Raw genomic sequence first — 20,853 nt, 5'->3', positions numbered from 1 at the left:
TCTTGAAGATTGAACCACTTTGATATTTTGGGTTTTTTTTTTCAGTAGTTCTGACACCTCTACACAGAATTGCAAAACTAAAGAGAAAGAATTATCCCCCGCAGACCAAAAAGGAGAAATGGTTGAGGAGAGTATTGTGCTTAAAAAGTGTCTTGAGAAACATCATTTCTCCCTGCCCCCATTCCTCACAAGCTGTTGCTGCTTCATGTTTTCAGATTATGTTCAAACTGTGAGTTCTGAGTACAGAAGTCCAGGATGGCTGCAGAACCATCTCAAGAGATTATTTAGTAGGTAATGGGCAAACAGCTGAGCTGATGCCCTTTGCCAGCAGCTCCAGCCTTAGATGTTCATTCTTGTGAGTCAGAGCAAGAAATCCTGTTCACAGCTTTGATTTTATTTGCTTGATCTCTGACTGTTGTCAACTATTGTAATTGTTAAAGTTGCAGGAAATAAATGATTATCCCTTCTGTACAAACTGAACTGCCACTGTAGGTATTACCTGATCTTCCAATGTTTTGTTGGGAATAGCTGTTACCTATAGAAATCCTTCCTTATTCTTTCAGAGTTGATGAGAAACAAGTGTATCTGTAAACCTCCAGAGCAGCTTAGTATGCTGAACTCCTCCTGGGGTTGGTTTAAGAGAAATATTAACTTTTTGGAGGAAGAGACATGAATTCAGCTAAGTTTCTAGGCACTGTACTTCAGTTTAATACTATCTCTACTATTTCTCCTCCTGTTCTGGAGGAGTAATTCCTTCCCTCCTGTTTGCACTTTTGCCAAGAGGTGTCAAAACTGCTTAAAAAAAAAAAAAAGCTTAAAAAAAGCTTGAATTTGATTAATATAGAGAAACAAGACTTTGCCTGACTGATAATAAAACTGATAAATGACATTTGAATTACTTGTAGCAGTAATTTATTACATAAAATATCTTTTATTTGACATGCGATTAGTTGCTGGAAGCATCACTCAATCTGACTAGTTTAAACATGCTCTAAAATGAACCCCCAGTAAAAAAACAGGGCTGTCTGCTGTTGGAGTTATGAAATAGACTAATCCAGCACTGAGGACAAAAATGTGACTTTAAATATTTAAATGATTAATTGGGTTTATATATTTTTTTACCTTTCTAACCCCTATAATTACAAGCAAACTTAGGGGAGTTTCCGTGCTAGATGTGCAAAGCTGCATGGTTATCATCCAGGTGTTGTCTGGGTTCTTCCCCCCATTTGTGGTCTCCATTTATGGGATTTTGTGCAGATTTTACACCTGCTCCAGTGACACCTTTTTCTTTCCATTTGGATGTTCTCCTCTCACCCCTGTATCTTCATTATGTGCGAGGCTGTAGAATGCAGACTGATTTCTCTTACAAGTACAAATGGTAACGAATCCAAACTGTGTTTTCTTCCCCACCTCCCTTCCATGCATTCAGTGTTTGATTTACCAAAATCATCTCTTCCAGACTAAACACAGATACTAGTGAGGCTGACCTTACTTGGAAGAGCAAGGCCCAGTTAACTAATAGCAAGAATGTTAATTCTGAGATAAATGGGGATCTGAAAAATAGCAACTATTTACTTTGGATGTGCAATTTACAGATGCTGCTGTAAAAAGTAAATAAACCAAAAACTAGCCTCTAGAGTTGGAGAAAATGTCTGGGTCCCTTCTGTTGCTTTTTGAGGATTTCAGATGTAGAATGTTTTGTTACTTCTCCAGAGCATAAACTGAAGAGTAACTGGGTTATTAGTGCTTTTTCACTTTCTCTCTGTTTTATTTTAGTTCTATGAGTGGGGATATTGAGAGTATGCAAAGAAGTCAGTGGGACTACTGTGGTTACAGCTGAGAAACTTCTAAACCCTCTCCACTGCACATTTTAGAGTATTGCAGAGAAAAAGGAAGACTGGATTTTAGGCAGAGCTGTGACATTCTTCATAACATTGTAAAGTTGATGTGGTCAATGCAGAGCCTTTACTGCATCCCTCACTTTTCCTCTCCATCCCCCTCACTTTTCTTTGCCACAAGACAGAATTATTTCACACATCTCCAAAACGAGTAAAATGGCATTTCAGCTTCTTCTCTTTATAGACTCTCTGAACTTTAGGAAAGATCATTCTGGTCCCTTTTCATTAATAATGAAAACCAGGGGGCAATAAAATGTTCTTAGCTCAAGCATTACAGGAATGGAAGAAGAGATGAGTGAGGTGAAGGGGCAAAGCAGGCAGGGTCCTACAGGTGTGTCTCCTTTCTTCTCAGAGGTCACCTAACTTTAGGGACAAACAGGCAAGGACTGGAGACAGCTGGATCCACAGACCCTCTGAGATTCTTTAACCCTTTGCAACAGGCAGTTTAGCCTGGAACGAGTTGTGTTGTCAGAGGATATTTTCCTATGGATTGGACAATTGGACTTCAGAGACCAGAAATGACAGTGGGAGCAGGGTAAGAAGGAGAAAGTGGGAGGGATGACTGGGGTTTGCAGCAAGATTAGCCAGAGATCATTTTAAATCCTGACATGTACACAGCCAGTTACTGCTGCTTAGCTGATGTGTGTTAACTCATTAAGTTAAAAAGTTATGATAATTTGATCAGGTGCCTAAGCTCCAAAACTGCAACTGCAGCAGCCCAAAATACTGCTGGTGACAATATTCACCAATTCTGACAGAGATGCCTTAATTTGTTCAGATTTCAAGCCAGTGGATAATTTGAGGAGCTGCATCCTAAGACATAGCAAGAAGCTCTGAGTGCCAGGATTTGAGAGTCAGTGCCTGGCTGCAGAGCCTGAGGGCTGGAGTCAGTGAAATGCCTCTAGAAGATCTCAGCAACAGGAAAAAAGGCAATAGGTGAGCACAGCAGAAAGGGAACAAGTTTCCAACCTTTTCAGCCAGTCAGACTTCCCTTTGAAAGCCTAGATAGAAATTTTGGAGAGGAGAATGCATCTCTGAGACATTGTAGGTGACACGAAGATTTGGATCTGTCTGTTTGGAGGCTGCACACCGGCCTCCACCTCATCAGCTCTGCCCACATCCTGCCACTGAACTTTAGGGAAGATCACTCTGCATCCTCTTCATTATTAAAGAAAACCGGGGGCAGTACAAGATCCTTGTAGGGAACTGCGAGGGAGGTGAAAGGATAAAGCTGGTGGAAAACTACAGGTGTCTTCTGATTCTGTTTGAAGGAGCAGAACATCCCATATCTTTCTCTTGCTCTATGAAGTCTTTAAGCTTCTGTACAGGATTGTGTGTTAAATATCTCAAGCTTTTATCCACTTCTTTACCTTTCTCTGTAGGTATTTCATTGCATGTTTTCTCTCTGCTGTTTGTGTGTTTTGGTCCCTATTCATAATTCAGGCTTGAAAGACACTGGATCTTTCCTTATTGAAATTGTCCATGATTGCTGACACAGTGTTCATAAAACCATTTATTGCCCCTATTTATCTGCTTTCTCAAAACATTTCTTCCTTTTTTCTGCACTCTTCTGGATCTCTGACTCTTTTCCCATTTTCAAAAATTATGCTAGTCAAGAAAAATTGTTGTTGAAGCAGTGAGATAACCTTAGCCAGCACTAACACCACAATTACACATTACAGCCAGGTTTCAGAGTGCCCTCTGCATGGAAAGAGTAGGACAGAAGCACTTGATGCAACTTCTTTAATTGCTGTTGTGATTGCCTGTTGGCACCTTGCTCAATGCCAGTGTCGATGCTTGAGGTCCCAACAGCTGTTTCAGTGTCCTTGGGCCAGTAGTCTATATGCTGTACCTGAGGGACCACCAGTACCTTAATAGCCCCTGCTCAGTAAATCAGCAGCAGCAGCAGAACTGACAAAATTCATTGCTCTTTTCTCTCACCTGTAGTTCTGACTGTGACTTTTTCTTGCTTTTGGCTTTAGGTCCACCTAGCTCCAGATGGCGAGATTATGGTGCTTTGGCTATCATCATGGCAGGAATTGCCTTTGGATTCCACCAGCTCTACAAGGTAATGGCTCTCTCCCTACTCTTACCCTGTATTCAGGGAGGATGATGTTATCCTACTTTGTGTCAAAATGATCATGTTGGTTCTAAGTTAGTGAAGCATCTGTGTTCTTACTGTCACTGCATCAGTAGCAATGGAGACACACCATGAAAATGCCCTAGTCTACAATTTGGCCACTGGTGATCCTGCACCATTGGTAGAAAAAAAGCATTTGACCAATCAGAACATTGGTGCTGATTTCCAGGTCTGCCATTTGTCCCGTAGTAGAACTCCAATGTGCTCAGAAGAAGGGAGAGCAAGCACGTGTCTGCTTGTGCATTGTAGGCATAGCAGCCCCTTCTCTCTTGTGTCTAATTTCTCCAATTGAATGTATCCTTTCCCTCTGTATTTGCTTTCCAGCAATGTGGTGACATTAGAAAATGTCTTTGGTAAACAATCATATTCTGTGGCTGCACAGAAAGACATAAGTGGTTCAGGTCAACACAGCAGAGTATAAAGAGCTTTGGTTCAGTGGAAGCTGTGTGTTATTTTTTAAAAGGGATAGAGATGAACACTTAATGAGAAATTGATGGTTTTCATGCTTGTTCTTTAATTAACAATTATTGCCTTGTTTAGTAAAATCTGTTTTACAAATAAAACCTTGGTTCTTACTCCCTTTAGTCTTGGTTCCTTATTTCTCTTCCTTATGCTCCAGATCTCTGCTTTTCTATTTCCAAATAGTAACCCTCCCACTGCCAAAATATTTGATCATACCTCTCATTCCCTGCCTTGTTCATCCTCTGGCCCTTCCAGGGCCTTTTCCCCCTCTTCTTCCCACTTCTGCATTTCTTACCTTGTGTGAATGTGTTCATATTTGAGAGTGTAAGATCTGAAATTGTCTGTCTGAAATACTCTGTCTCAGATCTGTACTCAGATGTTTCTCTGGACTGAGAGCTGTCCCAGGGAACCTGAAATGCAGTCAGGAACTGGTTTTAGTACCCCAAAAATGTAACCACAGAACTCACATATTCCCTTCTGCAGCTTCATTCAGCACCATTGTAGATCCAATATTATTTCACAGCCAAATGATCATTGGCTCTATGATAAAGGCTGAGGTTCGGCTGGTGGACTTCGAGGGCATTTCAGGTAGATTAGAAAGAATGCTGTGCATATCCCCATTTCCTAAAAAAGTTTCTGTACTCCATGCAGAAATACCTGCTTCCTCTCATCATGGGAGGCAAAGAAGACAGGAAGCAACTTCAGAGGATCGAGTCCAACATCTCTGAGATGAGTGGCAGCGTGACACAGACAGGTAAAGATTAATGACTCCATCAATTCATCCCTCAAAGCCGTTCTCCCTGTGTCCTCCATTCTGCCAAGACCCCCACTCTTTTCTTTCCCTCCATCTCCACTTTATGTGGTGACTTCATTTATCTGCTCTGAGAATCTGTTCACATTTGCAAATGAAGCCGCCGTCATTTCGGTTTAATTTGAAATTGCTTGTTTACTGTCGGCGCGGCCTCAATTAATTATGTTTTTACGGAAAGGCTCCCAACCTCAGAATATTAATAAGGGGAATAAAATGACAGCCTTTCGGAGGGCTGTAAAGTTCATTTTTAATTTCTGCTTCTCTGATGTTTTCAGGGGCTTTTATTTTTTTGGTGGGTTCCCCTCACTTTCCATCTGAAAATCCGAGGAAGGGTCAGGGGAGTCTGTAATTACTGTGCCTCCCTGACCTTGCCCACCCTCTTTGTTATTGACTCTATGGGGTGTCTGTTCATTACCAGGTGCCCTACTGATGGTCTGGGTTGCCTGCTACCTGTCACACCAAAAGAGATTTTAATTTTATTTTATCGGCTTGTTTACTGCCAAGAAGCTTTGGATAAAGTACTAAAGTAGAAAAAGTTGTCCTACAGCAGAGTTGGAGTCCAGCAGAAGTTCTTTAGTGTTTGCTGGGGTGTAGGAGGGTAGTACAGGGTGTTCTTTTGAAATAAAAGGGGAAAAGCACAAATTATATTCAGTTGGTGGGATGGAAGAAGTTTTGTTAAAGATGTTAGGATTGAAAGAGCTGGTGGGTTGAAAGTGGGAGGATGCTAATTACACTTTTTAGTGAAGGGTGAGAAGAAAAGCATCTTTCATTTTTCATGATACCCTAAGGTCAGTCCTGAGACCAGCCTCTTCCCAGACTGGAGCTAGCCCCAGTGTTTGCCTGCATGAGGCCCAAGGTAGATAAATGATACAAACACTGTATAAGTTCAGGGAGATGTACAAATCATAAACCAATATAATTAGAAGGGAGAGGTTTTGGACGGATATACTGTGGGCTATAGACATCTATACAATGAAAAGATAAACTAGAAATACTGGAGGTTAGATGCAGTGCAGGTAGATTACCCATAGTGCAGATAAATCATATGGATTAAAGTGAGCAGGCGGGTGTAGATAAATTAAATATAGTAGGAATAGAGGCATCTTTGTAGCTAGACAGCAGGAAGGACATGTGTGTGTGTGTGTGTGTGTCTGTGTGCATGTATCTCAGTTTAACACTCTCTGGCTTTTTCCTTCACAGTGACTCAATTACAGACAACTTTAGCAGCTGTCCAGGAACTGCTAATTCAGCAACAACAGAAAATCCAGGATCTCACCCAAGAACTGGCTGCTTCTAAGGTATCCACTTCCAATCTTCACCTTTAGAACATCACCACCTTCTTTTGAATATGCATGGCTTCTTTTGTGGGCATGGGAAGCACCTCATTAGGTTCACAGTTAGCTCTGTCTTATCTCCTTCCAGTTTCTCTGCATCTGGCTTCTCCATAGGCTGTTTAAAGCAATGGATATTAATTGGGTATTTAACAAAATACAAGTAACTTTTGAGAGGGCTTTGCTATGTACCTTTGCAGCCTGGATATCTGAGTCCTCAAGCTTGTTCTCAGCTCTGTACCTATGCATTGCATTTGAGAAGAAGTAATTGTACTGTTGGTCCACTGACCAAAAGAGGTAAAAAGCCAGTTGTGTGGAGGTTTTATTTGTGTGTATTATGGAATTTTACATGTTTACATTTCTTCTGTACCCTTGTATATTCTCAAAACAATGACTTGATCTTGTGCAGCCAAGCACACACTTGAAGTACTGTATTATAAGTCACTTGTTCAGATCCAAGCCAGGTAATAGCTGAACATTCTTACTGTTTGGTTTCTTGTTTCAATGGTTTTGGTCTAAAAGGTGACCCCATCACAGTTAGATAAGTCACATACAGGGGCCCATTCCCTGTGACTCCTGACTTGACACTGGCCATAAAACCACCAGTTCTAACTTGTTTGTGATGTTTCATTGTGGCTACAGGTAACCATTTTATGCAAAATTTATTGTCTTTCTGGCAATGACAATTAGCTCTTTACATCTCTAAAGTACGTTGCAGCCATGCCAGCCAGTAAGGTGGGGTGGATTTGAACCAGTCATATAGAGATGAAGTCTTCATTTCACTCACAAACTTGATAGTTTGTGAGCCCAGGATTCTCTGTACATAAAGAGATTTTTTCTTTTACTATGAGATCCCTTAGACAATGCTTACAGCCTGTTACCTGTAGCATGTTGTCTTCCCCCTTACCTGCACTCTAATCTGGTACAAACCCTTTGATGGTGTGTAACTTGTAGCCCACAGCTGACTCTGTGGTGTGCACACTGTACAGTAGGAATCCCTCAGTGGCACAGCTGTAAACCCAACCATGAAAGCCAGTTTATGGTCACAACACTCCACTGCAATTTTCCTTGGGAACTGTGGCCTGTCAGTGGCCTGGAGCCAGTCCGGAAATTGGAAAACTGTTTTCAGGTCTTAAGTGTTAAGATTAAGACCACATGTTGAGCTTTAAGAAGGAAAAAGGGCATAAGAGTCTTGGTGGTTTAGTCTTAAAGAAGTTTTTCCTCCCCCTTCTCTACCCCCTGCACTGAAATGGTAGCACACATTGTTATGATATCTAAACCTCATGTGTACAAAGAAAAACTTGGGCAACCCCACAAACCAAAGAATAAAAGCTGTGTTTTCTCAGCTGTAATGTAAGTTTTTATATCTGCTTTTCAAACTCCTACTGGCATGCTGTAAAAAATTAAAAAGAGGGACTTTAAGTAATTAAAAAACGTACATAAAAATTCAAGGCTTGAGTTTTCTACAACTGTTTTTTAAAGAGACTGGCTAAAAAGCCCCAGATGTCAGATTTTATTTCTAAATCCAAGGCATCTGGCACCATATGTGTTTTGGAAATCTGAGTCCTTTGCAGGCCAGTGAGTGGAAATCACTCCCTTGTTAATGTGCTGCTGTAGCTTTCAAGGTCTTGGAAAGCCAGAACAGTGGCTCCTGGATTCTTGCTGTCTGAGGGCTGGGAGTGTGAATCCCAAGGGAAGGCATCTGTGTATATCACAGCTACTACAGGCTGAGCCTCTCCCAGCTCTCTGGGTTCACAGCCCAGAAGTCACTGTGAGGAGTGCTGGCTGTGAAGGTGTCCAGGGTTACTCAGCACTAGCCAAATTCTTTTTAAAGAATAAGGAGGAACAACTAGTCCTGGCTATATCTAGTAGGAACTGCTGAGGAGGAGTTTTGTGTTATTCCAGCCCTGGTTTCTTTGTCAGGGGATTTATTAGGAGTATTTCTGGAGTGATGCTCACAAATGGGTTCACTTCTAATGGCTTTTAGCAGGAATTACTATGGAAAGTGCTAGATGTGAGTGTTCTTTGATCTCATACTCAGCCCATCACTGCAGGAGTTGCTAGAGTGATAGGCTAGGGTAACTGTAAGCCATGATCTGTCTTTCAGAATGTTCCTTCCATTTCACAGTTTCCCAAAAGAGTTTAAAAAAAAAGAAAAGATTACCAAAAGTATTCTCTGCAGCATGGTCTCCTCAGTTGTCACCATGCTCTAATTTCTGCTTGATATCCCATAGCAAATCTGATGCAGTGCTGACAAAAGCTTCCATGAGTTCTTTATCATTTTTCCCCACCAAATTGCATTCATTGCCTTGAAATAGCCAAAAGACAGAGCCTAGTCCTGCTGCTTCCTAGAGATACAGTCTGGTAACCCAAGCATGCCTTTAATTCTAATAGGGACCTAGTAGGGAAAATTTTTGCAATTTTCAGATTTAATTTTATCAGCCCATCTCTAAACACCACTGGCTGCAGATAATTGGTTCTTTGTTTCATGATTTAGGAGAAATGAACAAATGTTTTGTTAATATATGTTTGAATCTGGTGCCTCATCTAAGTGCAGTCACAGAGCAAAGGAGCTGATTCAGTGCAATGCCCAATGCCTTTCAGCACCCAAGTTCTAGTTCTTCTCTAGAAATTGTTCATTTTTCAGTGTTTTTCATTGTTCATTATTCAGTGTCAAATCATTTGATCTTTGTTTTCTTTTTCATGTTCTAGGCCACAACTTCCACCAACTGGATTCTGGAGTCACAGAATATTAATGAATTGAAATCTGAGATCTACTCATTAAAAGGCCTTCTCCTAAACAGGTATGGATGGATGGAAGGAAGGAAGGAAGGAAGGATGAGCAGATTATTGTGTGGGGAAAGGGTTGTTCTCTGGGATTCTCTCAGTCAGAGAGGAAAGGCATTTCTAGCAGGAACTAGCTCTATATCCTGTTATTGCTATTTTAATAACATCACTTTACACTCCACTATCACTTTCTATTTGCAAGTCTCAAAATGCTTTTCAAACTTGTCTTAAATCACAGAGTGCTTTAGGTAATTAATGAGATTTTTCCTTTTAGTTTATGATAGAGGAACTCTTGCCATTCACAGCAGTCAGGATGCCTCTCACCTAGTTTGAGATGCTGACTGCATCTGCACCTGCATTCTGTCACAGAGAGAGTCAGTTCTAGCTACAATTCAGCAGACCTGTTCATGGTTGGGGCATAACCAGGATGAAAAGAATTGCACTTCAGCTGAGCCTGCTTCTCTCTGCCTTGCTCTCTTATAATGTAGCAGATGTCTGAAATGAGCTGATAGAAATCTCAGCCTGTGGAACAGTCATAAGAACAGGGATCAGATCTCAGTTCTTGAGGAAATTCTTTTTTTCCAGGTACATTACTCAAGAGTTTATGTAGCTTTTCAGCTATTGATCCTTTCACTCTGATACGACTCTCTTTGCTCCTACTTGTAATGAAGTCTTCTCAAATCATATGGACTTCAAAGATCAGCCTAAGGTTGGACTAGACATGTTCTGGATCTCAGCAAGTGGGCTTTTCAGAAGTCTCAAAAGTGTGTTGGCTTTAAAATCTTTTGAAATTGTCCCTACATCTACCATTCCTCCCAGGAGTCACAGTGAAAGCTTTGGAGGATTGAGGACACAAACTAAGTTACTGTTAATCTGCTGATATGCAGCATCACTACCATACTTTTTTCTTTGCTGTTCATGACAGATGGTATTCTGAGGGCACCAGGGCTCCCCCCTGCATTTATATTTGTCATTTTTGCTACTTGGAGTCTCCTATTAGGGCTGGGCGCTCGTCTGCTACTATCAAATCCTCAAAGCCCACCTGCAAAGGACTCAGGACAGAGCAGGCAGCTCTCTCAACTGGTGCAAGCTGGTATGACTCCATCCCAGTCAGAGAAGCTGACCCAGTTTGTGGCATCCAGGACCTGGCCCAAACATGTAAAGTGCATGCTGGGACCAAGAGATAGGCTCTGGATTGTAATGAGCCAGCACGCAAGAGCTGTGTATCACAGTGGAGGTGAGAGCCAGGTGTTGAAATTCCTTGGCACAAGCACAAGGACCTGGTGTGTCTGACTTCTTGCTCTGGTGGGAATTTTCTTTACCAGTTAATTAGTGATTGTTCTATAAAGGGACATTCATGTGTTTCCACAGGCAGCATTCCTGAGTGTAGCTTGTTCTGTGAAATCAGCCAAACCAGATCACCTTAGTGCTTCACTTTGCCCAGCTGTGATTCTTTCCTGGTGTGCAGGCTCAGTTACTGGGTGCTTGTAAAGCACTTTGAGAACCTGCCTGAAGAAGTGGCCTTGGTTTTGTTCATTTATGACAAAGGAAACTTGCAGTTTCAGTCCTGCTTTCCATGCCTTCCCCAGTGCAAATACCATTCTCTCTGATGATAACTCCACAGTATTTTTACTAAAAGCCCCTTTCTCTCCTTTTCTTCCCTTTTTCCCCTCCCCCAAGGAGGCAATTCCCTCCCTCCCCTTCAGCTCCTAAGATCCCATCGTGGCAGATCCCAGTGAAGCCAAGCTCACCCTCCAACCCTGTTGTTGCCAACCATAACAGCAGCAGTGACATCTCACCTGTCAGCAACGAGTCCACCACCTCCTCACCAGTCAAGGAGAACCACAGCCCTGAGGGCTCAAAGGTCACCTGTCACCTGCTGAGCACGGAGGAGAGCAGCAAGGCAGTGATTGATGTCACGAGCCAAGTGAGGATGGAGGTGCAGGGGGAGGAGGAGAAAAGAGAAAACAAAAGGAACGAAGAGGAGGAAGAGGATGATGAGGAGGATGATGATGTTAGCCACGTGGATGAGGAGGAATGTCTAGGTGTCCAGACTGAGGACCGGCGAGGAGGGGATGGTCAGATTAATGAGCAAGTGGAAAAGCTAAGAAGACCTGAAGGGGCCAGCAACGAAAATGAGATTGACTAAGGCACTCTGGCTTCTGCTGCTGTACATCTTCCCTAGCCTTCTGCACTGTCCCTGGTGCCTCTCCCATTTTGTGGAGAGAAGTGCCACCATCCCCTCCAGTGATTCTCCCATGATTGACCTTGAATAGAGTCATGATTGCCCAGTGAGCAAGGTGGGCCCTGTTCCACCCCAGGGCTTTGCAGTGTTGCAGTGGCTGCTTCTCCCCTCCCAGACCCACCTCCTCCCATGAGCTGGGGTCACTGCCTAGACTGGAAGACCAATCGCCTTACCATGCACTACAGCTACAGAATAAGTCCTCTTACAAAAACACCATCTCCTGAAAGTCAGCCTCCTTGCTGAATCCCAGTGGCCCTCTCTCCAATTTCTGAAATGAATCTGTCCCGAGCTCTTTGATTTCACAAGCCTTTAATCCCCACATAAAGCCCAAACCAGTTTGCTGTTTCCCAAAATAACCCTCAGTTTTGTTTTTCAAACTACTTGATAGCCTGTTGCCAAAAAAAGAGAATGTTTTAACCCTGAATTCCTCACCAGATCTCAGTCTTGGCTCTTCCAAGCCTTAAGCCAAGCCTCAAATTCCTGAAACTACCTAGCATCAAAAAAACACTAAACTTCTGTGGGGTCCAAAGAACACTATTCCCACCCCACATGCTTAGACTCATCAAGGTGGCCTCTTGCTAGGGACCAAGTCTAGGTTTCATGGCCACAGTAAATCCATGAGAACACGTGGCTTTGTTACTGATTGCTCCCAATAAAAGAAGGCTTTAAAAGAAGTTGACCCCAGTCATCCCAGTTATTACCCATCCTCCTCCAATGACAAGGAGCTCACATCAGTTTTTGACATGTTACGTTTTATTTATAGCTGCCCTGAATGAATTAATGAATGAGATGGGATGCTGAAATAGTTGGTTAATTCTGAATCTTTGCAATGGTTCTTGCCTGGTTTTCTCCTTAAATGAGGAGAAAATCCATCTTAAATGATTAACTGAGACCTGCACCTACTCTATGACAGGCACCTGCTTCAGCAAAGCAGACATTACAGAAGAGAGAACAGTTCCAGCTCTGAGGTACACCACTGGCCCTTCTTGCCCAGTCCAGCCTTTTTTTTTTTTTTCTGCCCCATTGGGGCTATACAGAAATGAAAACAGTGAATTTTGAAACCTCTCATTTGCAACATTGTGTTCTCAGCTGGTAAAATGGTGGTGTCCAATTATATTATTCACTGCATCAGAGCCTCTTAGAGCAATTCTTGTAACAGCTGAGTCTCACTGTCCTCACCAAGCAAGTGTGCTCGTCTGTGTGATCATGTATAGATTTCAAATATAAAATATGATTGTATATAATTGTAATAAATATGAGCTACCACTATTTAACACCAGGCTGTCACTGGATTACTGTGGCTCTTATTCTGGGGAGTAATATGCATGCAGGGTGGTAAAGGGAGGGAAAAGGCTCTATTACAGAAATTCAGTCCTTATAAAACATTTTCTGAAGGATGTTTATGGTTGGTTTTCTAACTGCTCCAATACCAGGTTGTATCAGCAAGAGGCAGTATAAAGAATGGTGTAAGAGCAACATAAGACACACCATAGATAGCTCCAACCACATGGCAGTGTCTCCAGTGCTGCAGAGGGTGCAATGATGCATCAACCAGTGAGTAAAATGTATCTATTCCCATTCCTCTCCTTCCAGAAGGAGGCTCTGCAGGGTGCAGAATGCAGCACCCTGCTCCTTCCCACCCCAGCTGCAGGAGGTGCTGAAGGCAGTGTGTGAGGCATCCCATGGCCTCTTCATCTTATCTGCCAGCAGGGAATGCTGTGCCATATCCCATGGCTGTGCTCAGCCTGCCATGTCAGTACAGTTGGAAGAAATGGCATACAGCAAGTGATTTGTAGCTACTGCAGTCCCATCTTTGTTGGACCAAAGTTTTTGGCTCCCTTCTTAAAAAATGAGGGATTTACTTGATTCCTGAGTATTTGGGTGTCTGGTACACAGTGACATTTTCCTGCTCAGGGGGGAGCAAAAGGGACCTTCAGATTACTGTATTTAGACCTGCTGCTGAATGTGATGATTTCTCATTCCTTAAATGGACGAATATCTTCCCCAGGAGTGAGTGAGTGTGTGTGTGTCTCTCTCTCCCTCTCAGTCTCTCTCTCCTCTGTTTAACGTTCACAAAGAACGTCACGTTTAGCTAAAACAGGGCAAATTTGAAAGTGTTTAAAAGGAAACACTTTTCTTAAGGGATGGCACATTTCATTTCTCCAAGCCAAGAATCCTTGTGAAAAGAAAACACGACTCAACGCAGGGATGTGATGAAAAAGTATTGTCCTGCCTGTGTACATTTTATATACATAGAAGGTTTTGAAAATAGAAAGTGCCTGGACAACAGCAGTTGGTGAAATGTGGAAAATATGTTGCTGAGGTATGTGCCTTGCTGAGTGACTTACGAGGTTTACAGTACAAGCATCCCTGTGGATTCATTTTTCCCCCCTTTTCTTCCATGTTGCCAATGTGTAATTCATTTACCTCCAAATTTTTGGTGCAATACAAAAAAGGTAGGTTTTTTCTTCAACTGCCTTTTCCCCTCCCCTAGTTTTTGCTTCTTACAACTTTAATCAATTCAATAGGTCACAGTTGTTCTGTTTCCCAACCTGATGAATCCCAGAAAACTCCATCATAGCTGTTATTGCTCAAAAGCTCTTAACCCTGAGCCTCTGGCTGCTGATGGGATGTTTGTGTATTTTGTTGAAGAGATCCAAGCCACCAGCAGAGAATTTTTGGAAGAAGCCAGACCCTCTTACCAACAGGTATTGCTATGAATCATGAGTTTTATTCCTCTGCCTCTTGTCCCTTGTGTTCCAGCATAGCAACAGCTGGAGAGTGAGTGTGTTGGTCCTTAGGAGCCAGGTAGCCAGACTGCTAACTTGTGATTTTTTAATTTTTTTTTTCCTAGAAACAAACTTCTTAGATCAGCTGCTCTGTGAAGTATTTAGCCCTCTGGGCAATAGGCACTGAGAAGGGCATCATATTAGCTGAAAGACGACCAGGTACAGAATCTTCTCTCTGCAGAACAAGACAGAGAGCAGCAGCAATTCCCCACCCTCTGGCTCATTCAAGTATGCTATTTTATTCTGTAATCAGCCTTTGTTTTTACACAGGAAGAAGAGTATCAACATCCCCCTTGGTGAGCTCAGTGGGTTCATAACATGGTTTCTACAGGTCCTTGATAGAGTATAGCTAGCAGGTGAAGGGAGCTTCCCCTGAACAGTGTCATTTGAGCACATTTCAGTGAAACCCTGTAAGTCTGTGCTCTGGCTCCTGGAGGGAACAATACCAGGCTGGTGCTTTCCAGTAATTTGAGGATGCAAATGCTTCCTTTTCAGTTGCTGCCAGAGAAATGTGGGGGACTCAAAAAACGTGACAAAGTGGAAAAGGGTTAAGAGAGATGTCAGCTGATCATCTTTGTCCAACCTTCTTCACCCCAAGATGTGACAATTAAGTCCTATGTGCATCTTTGTCAGAAGGAGGAAGACATTTTTTTCACTTCTGTGTTTTGGTAACCTATTTGTTTGGGATCAGAAGCCTGAGGATGGGCTGCAGGGTCCCTTCTGATCCTACTGCTTTGCTGCATGACACTTTGCAAAAATCTTTTAATTATAAGTTTGCCTCAGTTTCCACCTGTGATGGTAAAAGATACTGGCTGGTAAATACAGAGATGTGACAAGGACAAGTTGCAGAGAAAGCCACCCTGGGGAGCTGGGTTTCACACAAAACACCTGGAGGGAGAGCCCCAACCCCCATTGCTGGCTGGGCTGGGGGTTGGAGCCCCTCACCAGCTGCAGCCACTGTTCCCATCAGTGTGGGCAGCCCAGCTGGGTGAGATGAGCTGCACAAGCCCTGAGCAGCCTCAGCTGGGTCTGCCTCAGAGGCAGACATTTTGGAGCTGGTCTTGGAGCTTACTGCAGCTCAGGTTCTTCTGGCAAGTAAGTGCCTTTTAATAATTTTTTTGTCTTTGAGGGAGGGGGGGACTGCATATCCAGCAGCTACCTCCCTCTGTACTGGTGGAAGGAAGAATGCTGTATGCTGGGGGGGAAACCCCCAGCCTGTTTCTGCTCCATTGCTTCTATTTGTAGTGTTGCTGCAGCAATGGAGGCTGCCTGTGCTTTTCCTTTGGTGGGGCAGTGTGATTCCTGGGAAAACAAAGGCTAGACAGGAGGTTCAGAGTAGGTTTTTCTTGCAAACTTCTTGTGTTAAGGTTCTCCATGCTTGACTAGACCCACCACACACAGCAGGTTGTGGAACATAAGTTTCCCAAGGGCTTTGGCAACAGGAAGGTTTGGAAGGTCCCTTCTTATGCTAAGGACAGATTGTATGTGGTGCTGATCCTGCACACCATAAACTGATGTTCAGCTTGAGTGTCTTCCAGCCTGAACCTGACCTCTCATACCATTGGGTGGTATGCAAGTGCAAAGCAAGAGGAGGCCTTGGCCTCCAGGGGTTGAAAACATAAATTAAGGGGTGCTGGGAGGTGAAACATAGGAAATTCCTAAGGGCACAAGAGAGGGAGCTTCCAGCTTTCTTCATTTTCCCTTTTATTGTCTTATCTCCATACCGTGGGTTCCTCTGTAGCTGCTTTAGGGTTGTGTCCATCTATTATGCTGTTGAAAGCCTGGCTCTGACCACTATTTTTGCTCTCAAAAAAAATTAAAGAAAATGCTGGAAATGTACCTAAGGTGAATTTGGGGGTGTGAGGGAAGATGGAGGGCTGGGACCAACTCCTCCATTTGCTGTGCAGTAGAAGCTCTGAACTGCGCACTTGGAGATGGAGGGGCTGGCATGGTCTCTTCCAGCCCAGGGAAAAAAACAATCCCATCCCCAAAAGGGAGCAAGCACTAACCTAATAAAGGCACCAGCTGGACGAAGGGAAAACCAGCTCTTTGGAAAAAAAAAAAAAAAACAACAACCTCCTTTCATTAGAAAAATAATATATTTCATCCAAATAAGGTAAAAATATTTGAAATGGGGCAGAAGTGAGCACTAGGCAGCATCTGTCAGGCCCTTTCTGAAAAGGGGAAGATTATTAAACTCAAATACAATTTATTTTTGTAAAGTGTCTTTTGCAGACTAAAAATCTCCCCAAATGCTTTGCAAGGACTGTCCAGGGCTTACTTATAATATGGAGCATCCTGGAAGAACTCCTCTTTTCCCACCAAGCCCTTCTTTTCTGCATCTGCTGAAGGATTTAACCTTTCAGGATTTTTTTCTTCTATATTTGTGCAAATAATGTGAGATGGTTTCTGATGCTGGCTACAAGAACATGCTTGATATGACATTGTATTTTTTTGTGATTTCAGTAAATACTTGCTTTTCTTTAGGACGTGCCTCCTGAGTAAGGAGGTGATTGGCTGGATAGGGCTGATTTAGGGGATCTCCAGTTGGCCTCTTTGTTGTCTATTTTTCTTTTGGTGCCTGTCACTTTGCCAGCCTGCTTGTCTGTCTCTCAGTCACTTTGTCTGCTTGGCATGAGTGTTTTGTTCAGCATCCCTGGTGCTGGTTCTTCCCTCATGCCTGCCTGTCTCCTCATGCCCAAGACACTTTCCTGTTTCTTTCTAAAACATCAGGGACAGGCTGCTTCCAACTTTATCTCCCTCCTTCTGTAAGCTACTACTGAGGGTTTATCTGTGTGGAGCTAGAGTAACACCTCTTTAAAATTAATTTCTTTAACTGATTTAATTATACCAGAGCAAATTCTTGGGTAGACGTTCTCCCATCTCTTTGAACACATTTGCTTTACTTAAGCAGTTTCAACTGATATATGCAAGTACAAATGTCTGCTAAATTGCTGCAGCTTTCCTATGGAGATGAACCATTCCTTGCTTCCTGCCCTCTTACAGGAGCAGCAGTAAAGCTCATCTCTGGATGCCCATTTGCCTGCTCACTTGCATGATTTTGTGCCTGTGTGTTTGCTGTACTGTAACCCAAATGCTGTGAGGTGGAGGTTGAGGCTCCCTCATGCTTCAGTTTCTTCTGTTCCCCAAAATGAGCCAGGTCCAGCCTGATGTTTCCACTGAAATTGGAACATCACACCCTTGCTGCTGTTTCTTACCTCCTTTTATTCTCAACCCTGTGAACCTCCAGCCCAGTCTGCTAATTCCTGGGAACCTGAGTGCCCTAGCAGTGGGTGTCCCCCCACAGCCCTGCAGAGGGGACATGGAGGGGTGGCACCCATGGGACCCCCCTCTGTCCAGCCAGGTGCAGATTGCAGACAGGTGGATCTGGTGCTGTCTCCAGCCCAGAGTAGGTCCCTTTCCATCTTGTGGGCACAGCTGGCTCTAGCTGAGATGTCACCTGCAGGGTTGGGGGCTGAAGGAACAAGATTGCTCCCTTGGGAGGGGATCTCTAACTTGCTTTGGCCACAGATCAAATGGTTTTGTTTTATTCTCTCAAGTGTTTCAGCCTGGAGAGCTCTGATGTTCAGGCAGAGCTTGGCTGTGGCCTGGGGTCACAGGAGGGTCCCAGGGACTGGTGGGGACAGCAAGGGCTTGGGGCAAATGCTGTTGGTAGCAGGAGCACAAGGCAGCACCCTGCCCTGTGGGAAGGGAAGGGGACAGGGAAAGGCTCAGTCTGCCTGTCAGATAAATCTTCAGCTGTTTACTTAAATCCTCAGTGTTTCTTCAGTTGTTTGTTTAAGAGTTTCCCTGCCAAAAAAGAGCAAAAGGAAGGAGGGAAGCTGCCTTGCTGGCCACCCCTCCTCAGCCAGGATGGGTCTGGGGCACTTCAGGGGCAAGAGCAGGATTAGGGGCCAGATCACCCTCCCTCTCCTCCCCCCACAAGGGCAGGTGACAGCATCTGAGGGGCCACGTTCCTATCTGCTGAGCAACCATTTGGCTTTTGTAGGGGAAAATGCATGTTAGGGACTCCAGTGAGCCCATGGCTTGCCCCAGGGCTGGCATGAAAAACTTGTCATCCCTTCTTCCCTCTACTGTACCTAAAAATGCTCTTCAGTGCCTTTCTCCCCTCCTTGCTCTCACCTGTGTAGCAGAGATTGTTGCCACCAGAGTTTGGTGTTGTCAGCTTTCAGGTATGGGTGATGTTTGTTTGAGACACAGGAGACCTGAAAAGAATTGGCTTCCTGCCTGCATGGGGCATTTCCATGGCACAGTGTCTGCAACAGAGGGACTCAAAAGCAGCTTGCCCAGCCTTACCCTTTAATGGACACCATCAAATACACCAGGTATAGTAAATACCACACATGCAATTCCTTCACTTGTTAGCATGAGCTTTCAGTGCAAGTGGCATGTTTTCCTTGTCCCCACACAAGTATTAGGCAAACCTGAATATTCTGCTGTCACTATGCATGTGTACAGATATACTCATGCATGCACTCACTCTTTCCAAGTTTGGTCATATTAAACTGCATTCTGCCTTGATTTGTAGAGAAGGATGGAAATTATTTATTTATTTGTGTGTGTGTGCACTCATGCATATGTGAAACTCCAAAACCATTCCCAACAATCTATGTAAATTTGTTTGGAATAGGTACAAGATGCTCATTGACTTTCAGGGAAGTCTCTAAAGTTCATGTTCCCCTTGAAGATGATGTGAGGTTTGACTGTCATGTTTGAAAGCTTCAGTCTTCTATGCAGGTTGCATGCAGATTGGGAGGGGGGGGAGCTACTTGGCTATAGTTCCTCTCCTTCCCTTTCCTCAAGAGCTTCTTCTTTAAAATAGCTTTGATTGTCTAATTTAGAGGGATAAAGATTAGTTTATTTAAAAGACCTTTTTCCCTACCAAGTCTTCAGGTCTTTGTTAATGCCATTATGCCAAGTGTTGAGCACTAGTCCTTACAAGCTCTAATTTATGCCCAGGATAGGTTGTGTGTCATGACAGCTGCTTTTCCTCTCTACCAGTGAGCCTCAGAATCCTGAATTTCCTTCTGTCCAGGTGTAGGAGGCATTGTGCAGGAGTAACCATCTTCCCTGAGCCCTTCATGCATTCCTGCTTTCTGTACTGAGCAAGACTAAAGGGCAGTTCAGTTTGGAGCTGATAAGAGCTTGTAACAAAGATTCCTGCAAACTCAGTGAATGCCTACCACAAAAATGGCTTCTCATAGGGCTGGGACATAAGGAGAGGTGTAACCCAACGTGTTATTTTTCTAGTAATCTCTTACAATGCCCTTGCTGGACTGTCTGTGAGAAGCATTTGGATGAACAGTGATGATTGTCTTCCTGAACCACCACGATGGCTGTTGACTTCATTTTCAGCCAACGGCGATAATCTGCTGCCTTTATTTCTGTCCTTCCTGGCCCCTATGGCTCATGCCAGGACAGATCTCTGTGTGCTGAGGCTGGATGAGGCATGTTTGGGTAATGGCATCTGAAACCCAGGATGGTTGGAAGCAGCAGCAGAACCATCTGGTCTCCTATTTTGTGTCCTAGAATACCTTGAGTGCAGCTGGTTTGGGTTTAGGTGATTGAACTTCTGCTGCCTCTCTTGGTTTAAAATCTTGAATCTTTGGGAGGGGAAAGCAGTGCTCCCCTGTTAGAGCTCTGGGGAGCCAAGGGGTGTTCCACCTGTGGGTGCCCATGCTGGTGGGTGCTGTGGGAGGCTTCTTGGTAGGGTGCTAAAAAGTGGATATCCAGTGTTTTAGGTAAAACAGACCATGTAGTTTTGTGGCTATGGATGCTGCACACTCAAAAGATGCTATTCCAGGGTTGTACTACACATAATCAAAGTGCAATAGCAGCCTCTGCCCTGGTTTTGTCCTGGGGTCAGAACAAGCAGCCTGGCTTGGTGCTTTCCATGGCTCAGCCCGGGGCTGGGTGCAGAGCTGCAGTGTCACCAGTTGTGAGGGCTTGGGATGAATGCAATAGTCAGGCTTTGATTTGTTCAGTTTGCAGCTTCTCCTGTGACTTAGTCATTCTTTTATGAAGTGTAGGCAGAGCTCCACAGACAAGTTCCAGCAAGACCTTTCAAAGCAGCAAGTCGTGTCACTCATGTCCCCTGTCCCCTGGAAACACAGGAATGGAACCATCCCATGTGCTGTGGGCAGAGCTCCAGTGAGAACAAACCTCTGTGCTCCAAGGTTGGATTAGGAGCATGTTGAGATAATGACATCTGAAAACAGGATGGCTGGGAGCTGCAGCACAGCAACCAGAGGGCTTTGAGAGGAGTCTGATCCTCTCTGCTAACACACAGGCAGCTGCTGCCACTGCATCAGGCTTGGCAAGTGCTGCTCTGCTGCTCCTGGGGGTCTCTGATGGGTGGCAGAGAGGCAC

The 20,853-nt window shown here is 43.9% G+C and overlaps 1 protein-coding gene across 1 annotated transcript in view; it reads left to right on the top strand.

The window, feature by feature from the left end:
* Positions 1–12,953, top strand: part of PEX14 (peroxisomal biogenesis factor 14) — a 69,334-nt gene extending 56,381 nt beyond the window's left edge. Inside the window, exons 5-9 of the mRNA XM_030463783.1 lie at positions 3,881–3,966; positions 5,152–5,254; positions 6,512–6,609; positions 9,355–9,446; positions 11,110–12,953. Of these exons, the coding sequence (XP_030319643.1) occupies positions 3,881–3,966; positions 5,152–5,254; positions 6,512–6,609; positions 9,355–9,446; positions 11,110–11,578 (848 nt within the window). The 3' untranslated portion in view covers positions 11,579–12,953. The remainder of the gene's footprint in view (positions 1–3,880; positions 3,967–5,151; positions 5,255–6,511; positions 6,610–9,354; positions 9,447–11,109) is intronic.
* The last annotated feature ends 7,900 nt before the right edge of the window (positions 12,954–20,853 follow it).

The sequence above is a fragment of the Calypte anna genome, chromosome 21 (assembly GCF_003957555.1).
Source record: "Calypte anna isolate BGI_N300 chromosome 21, bCalAnn1_v1.p, whole genome shotgun sequence".
NCBI lineage: Eukaryota > Metazoa > Chordata > Aves > Apodiformes > Trochilidae > Calypte > Calypte anna.
Note: the sequence above shows the minus strand (reverse complement) of the source record. Positions and strands in the feature narration are given on the sequence as shown.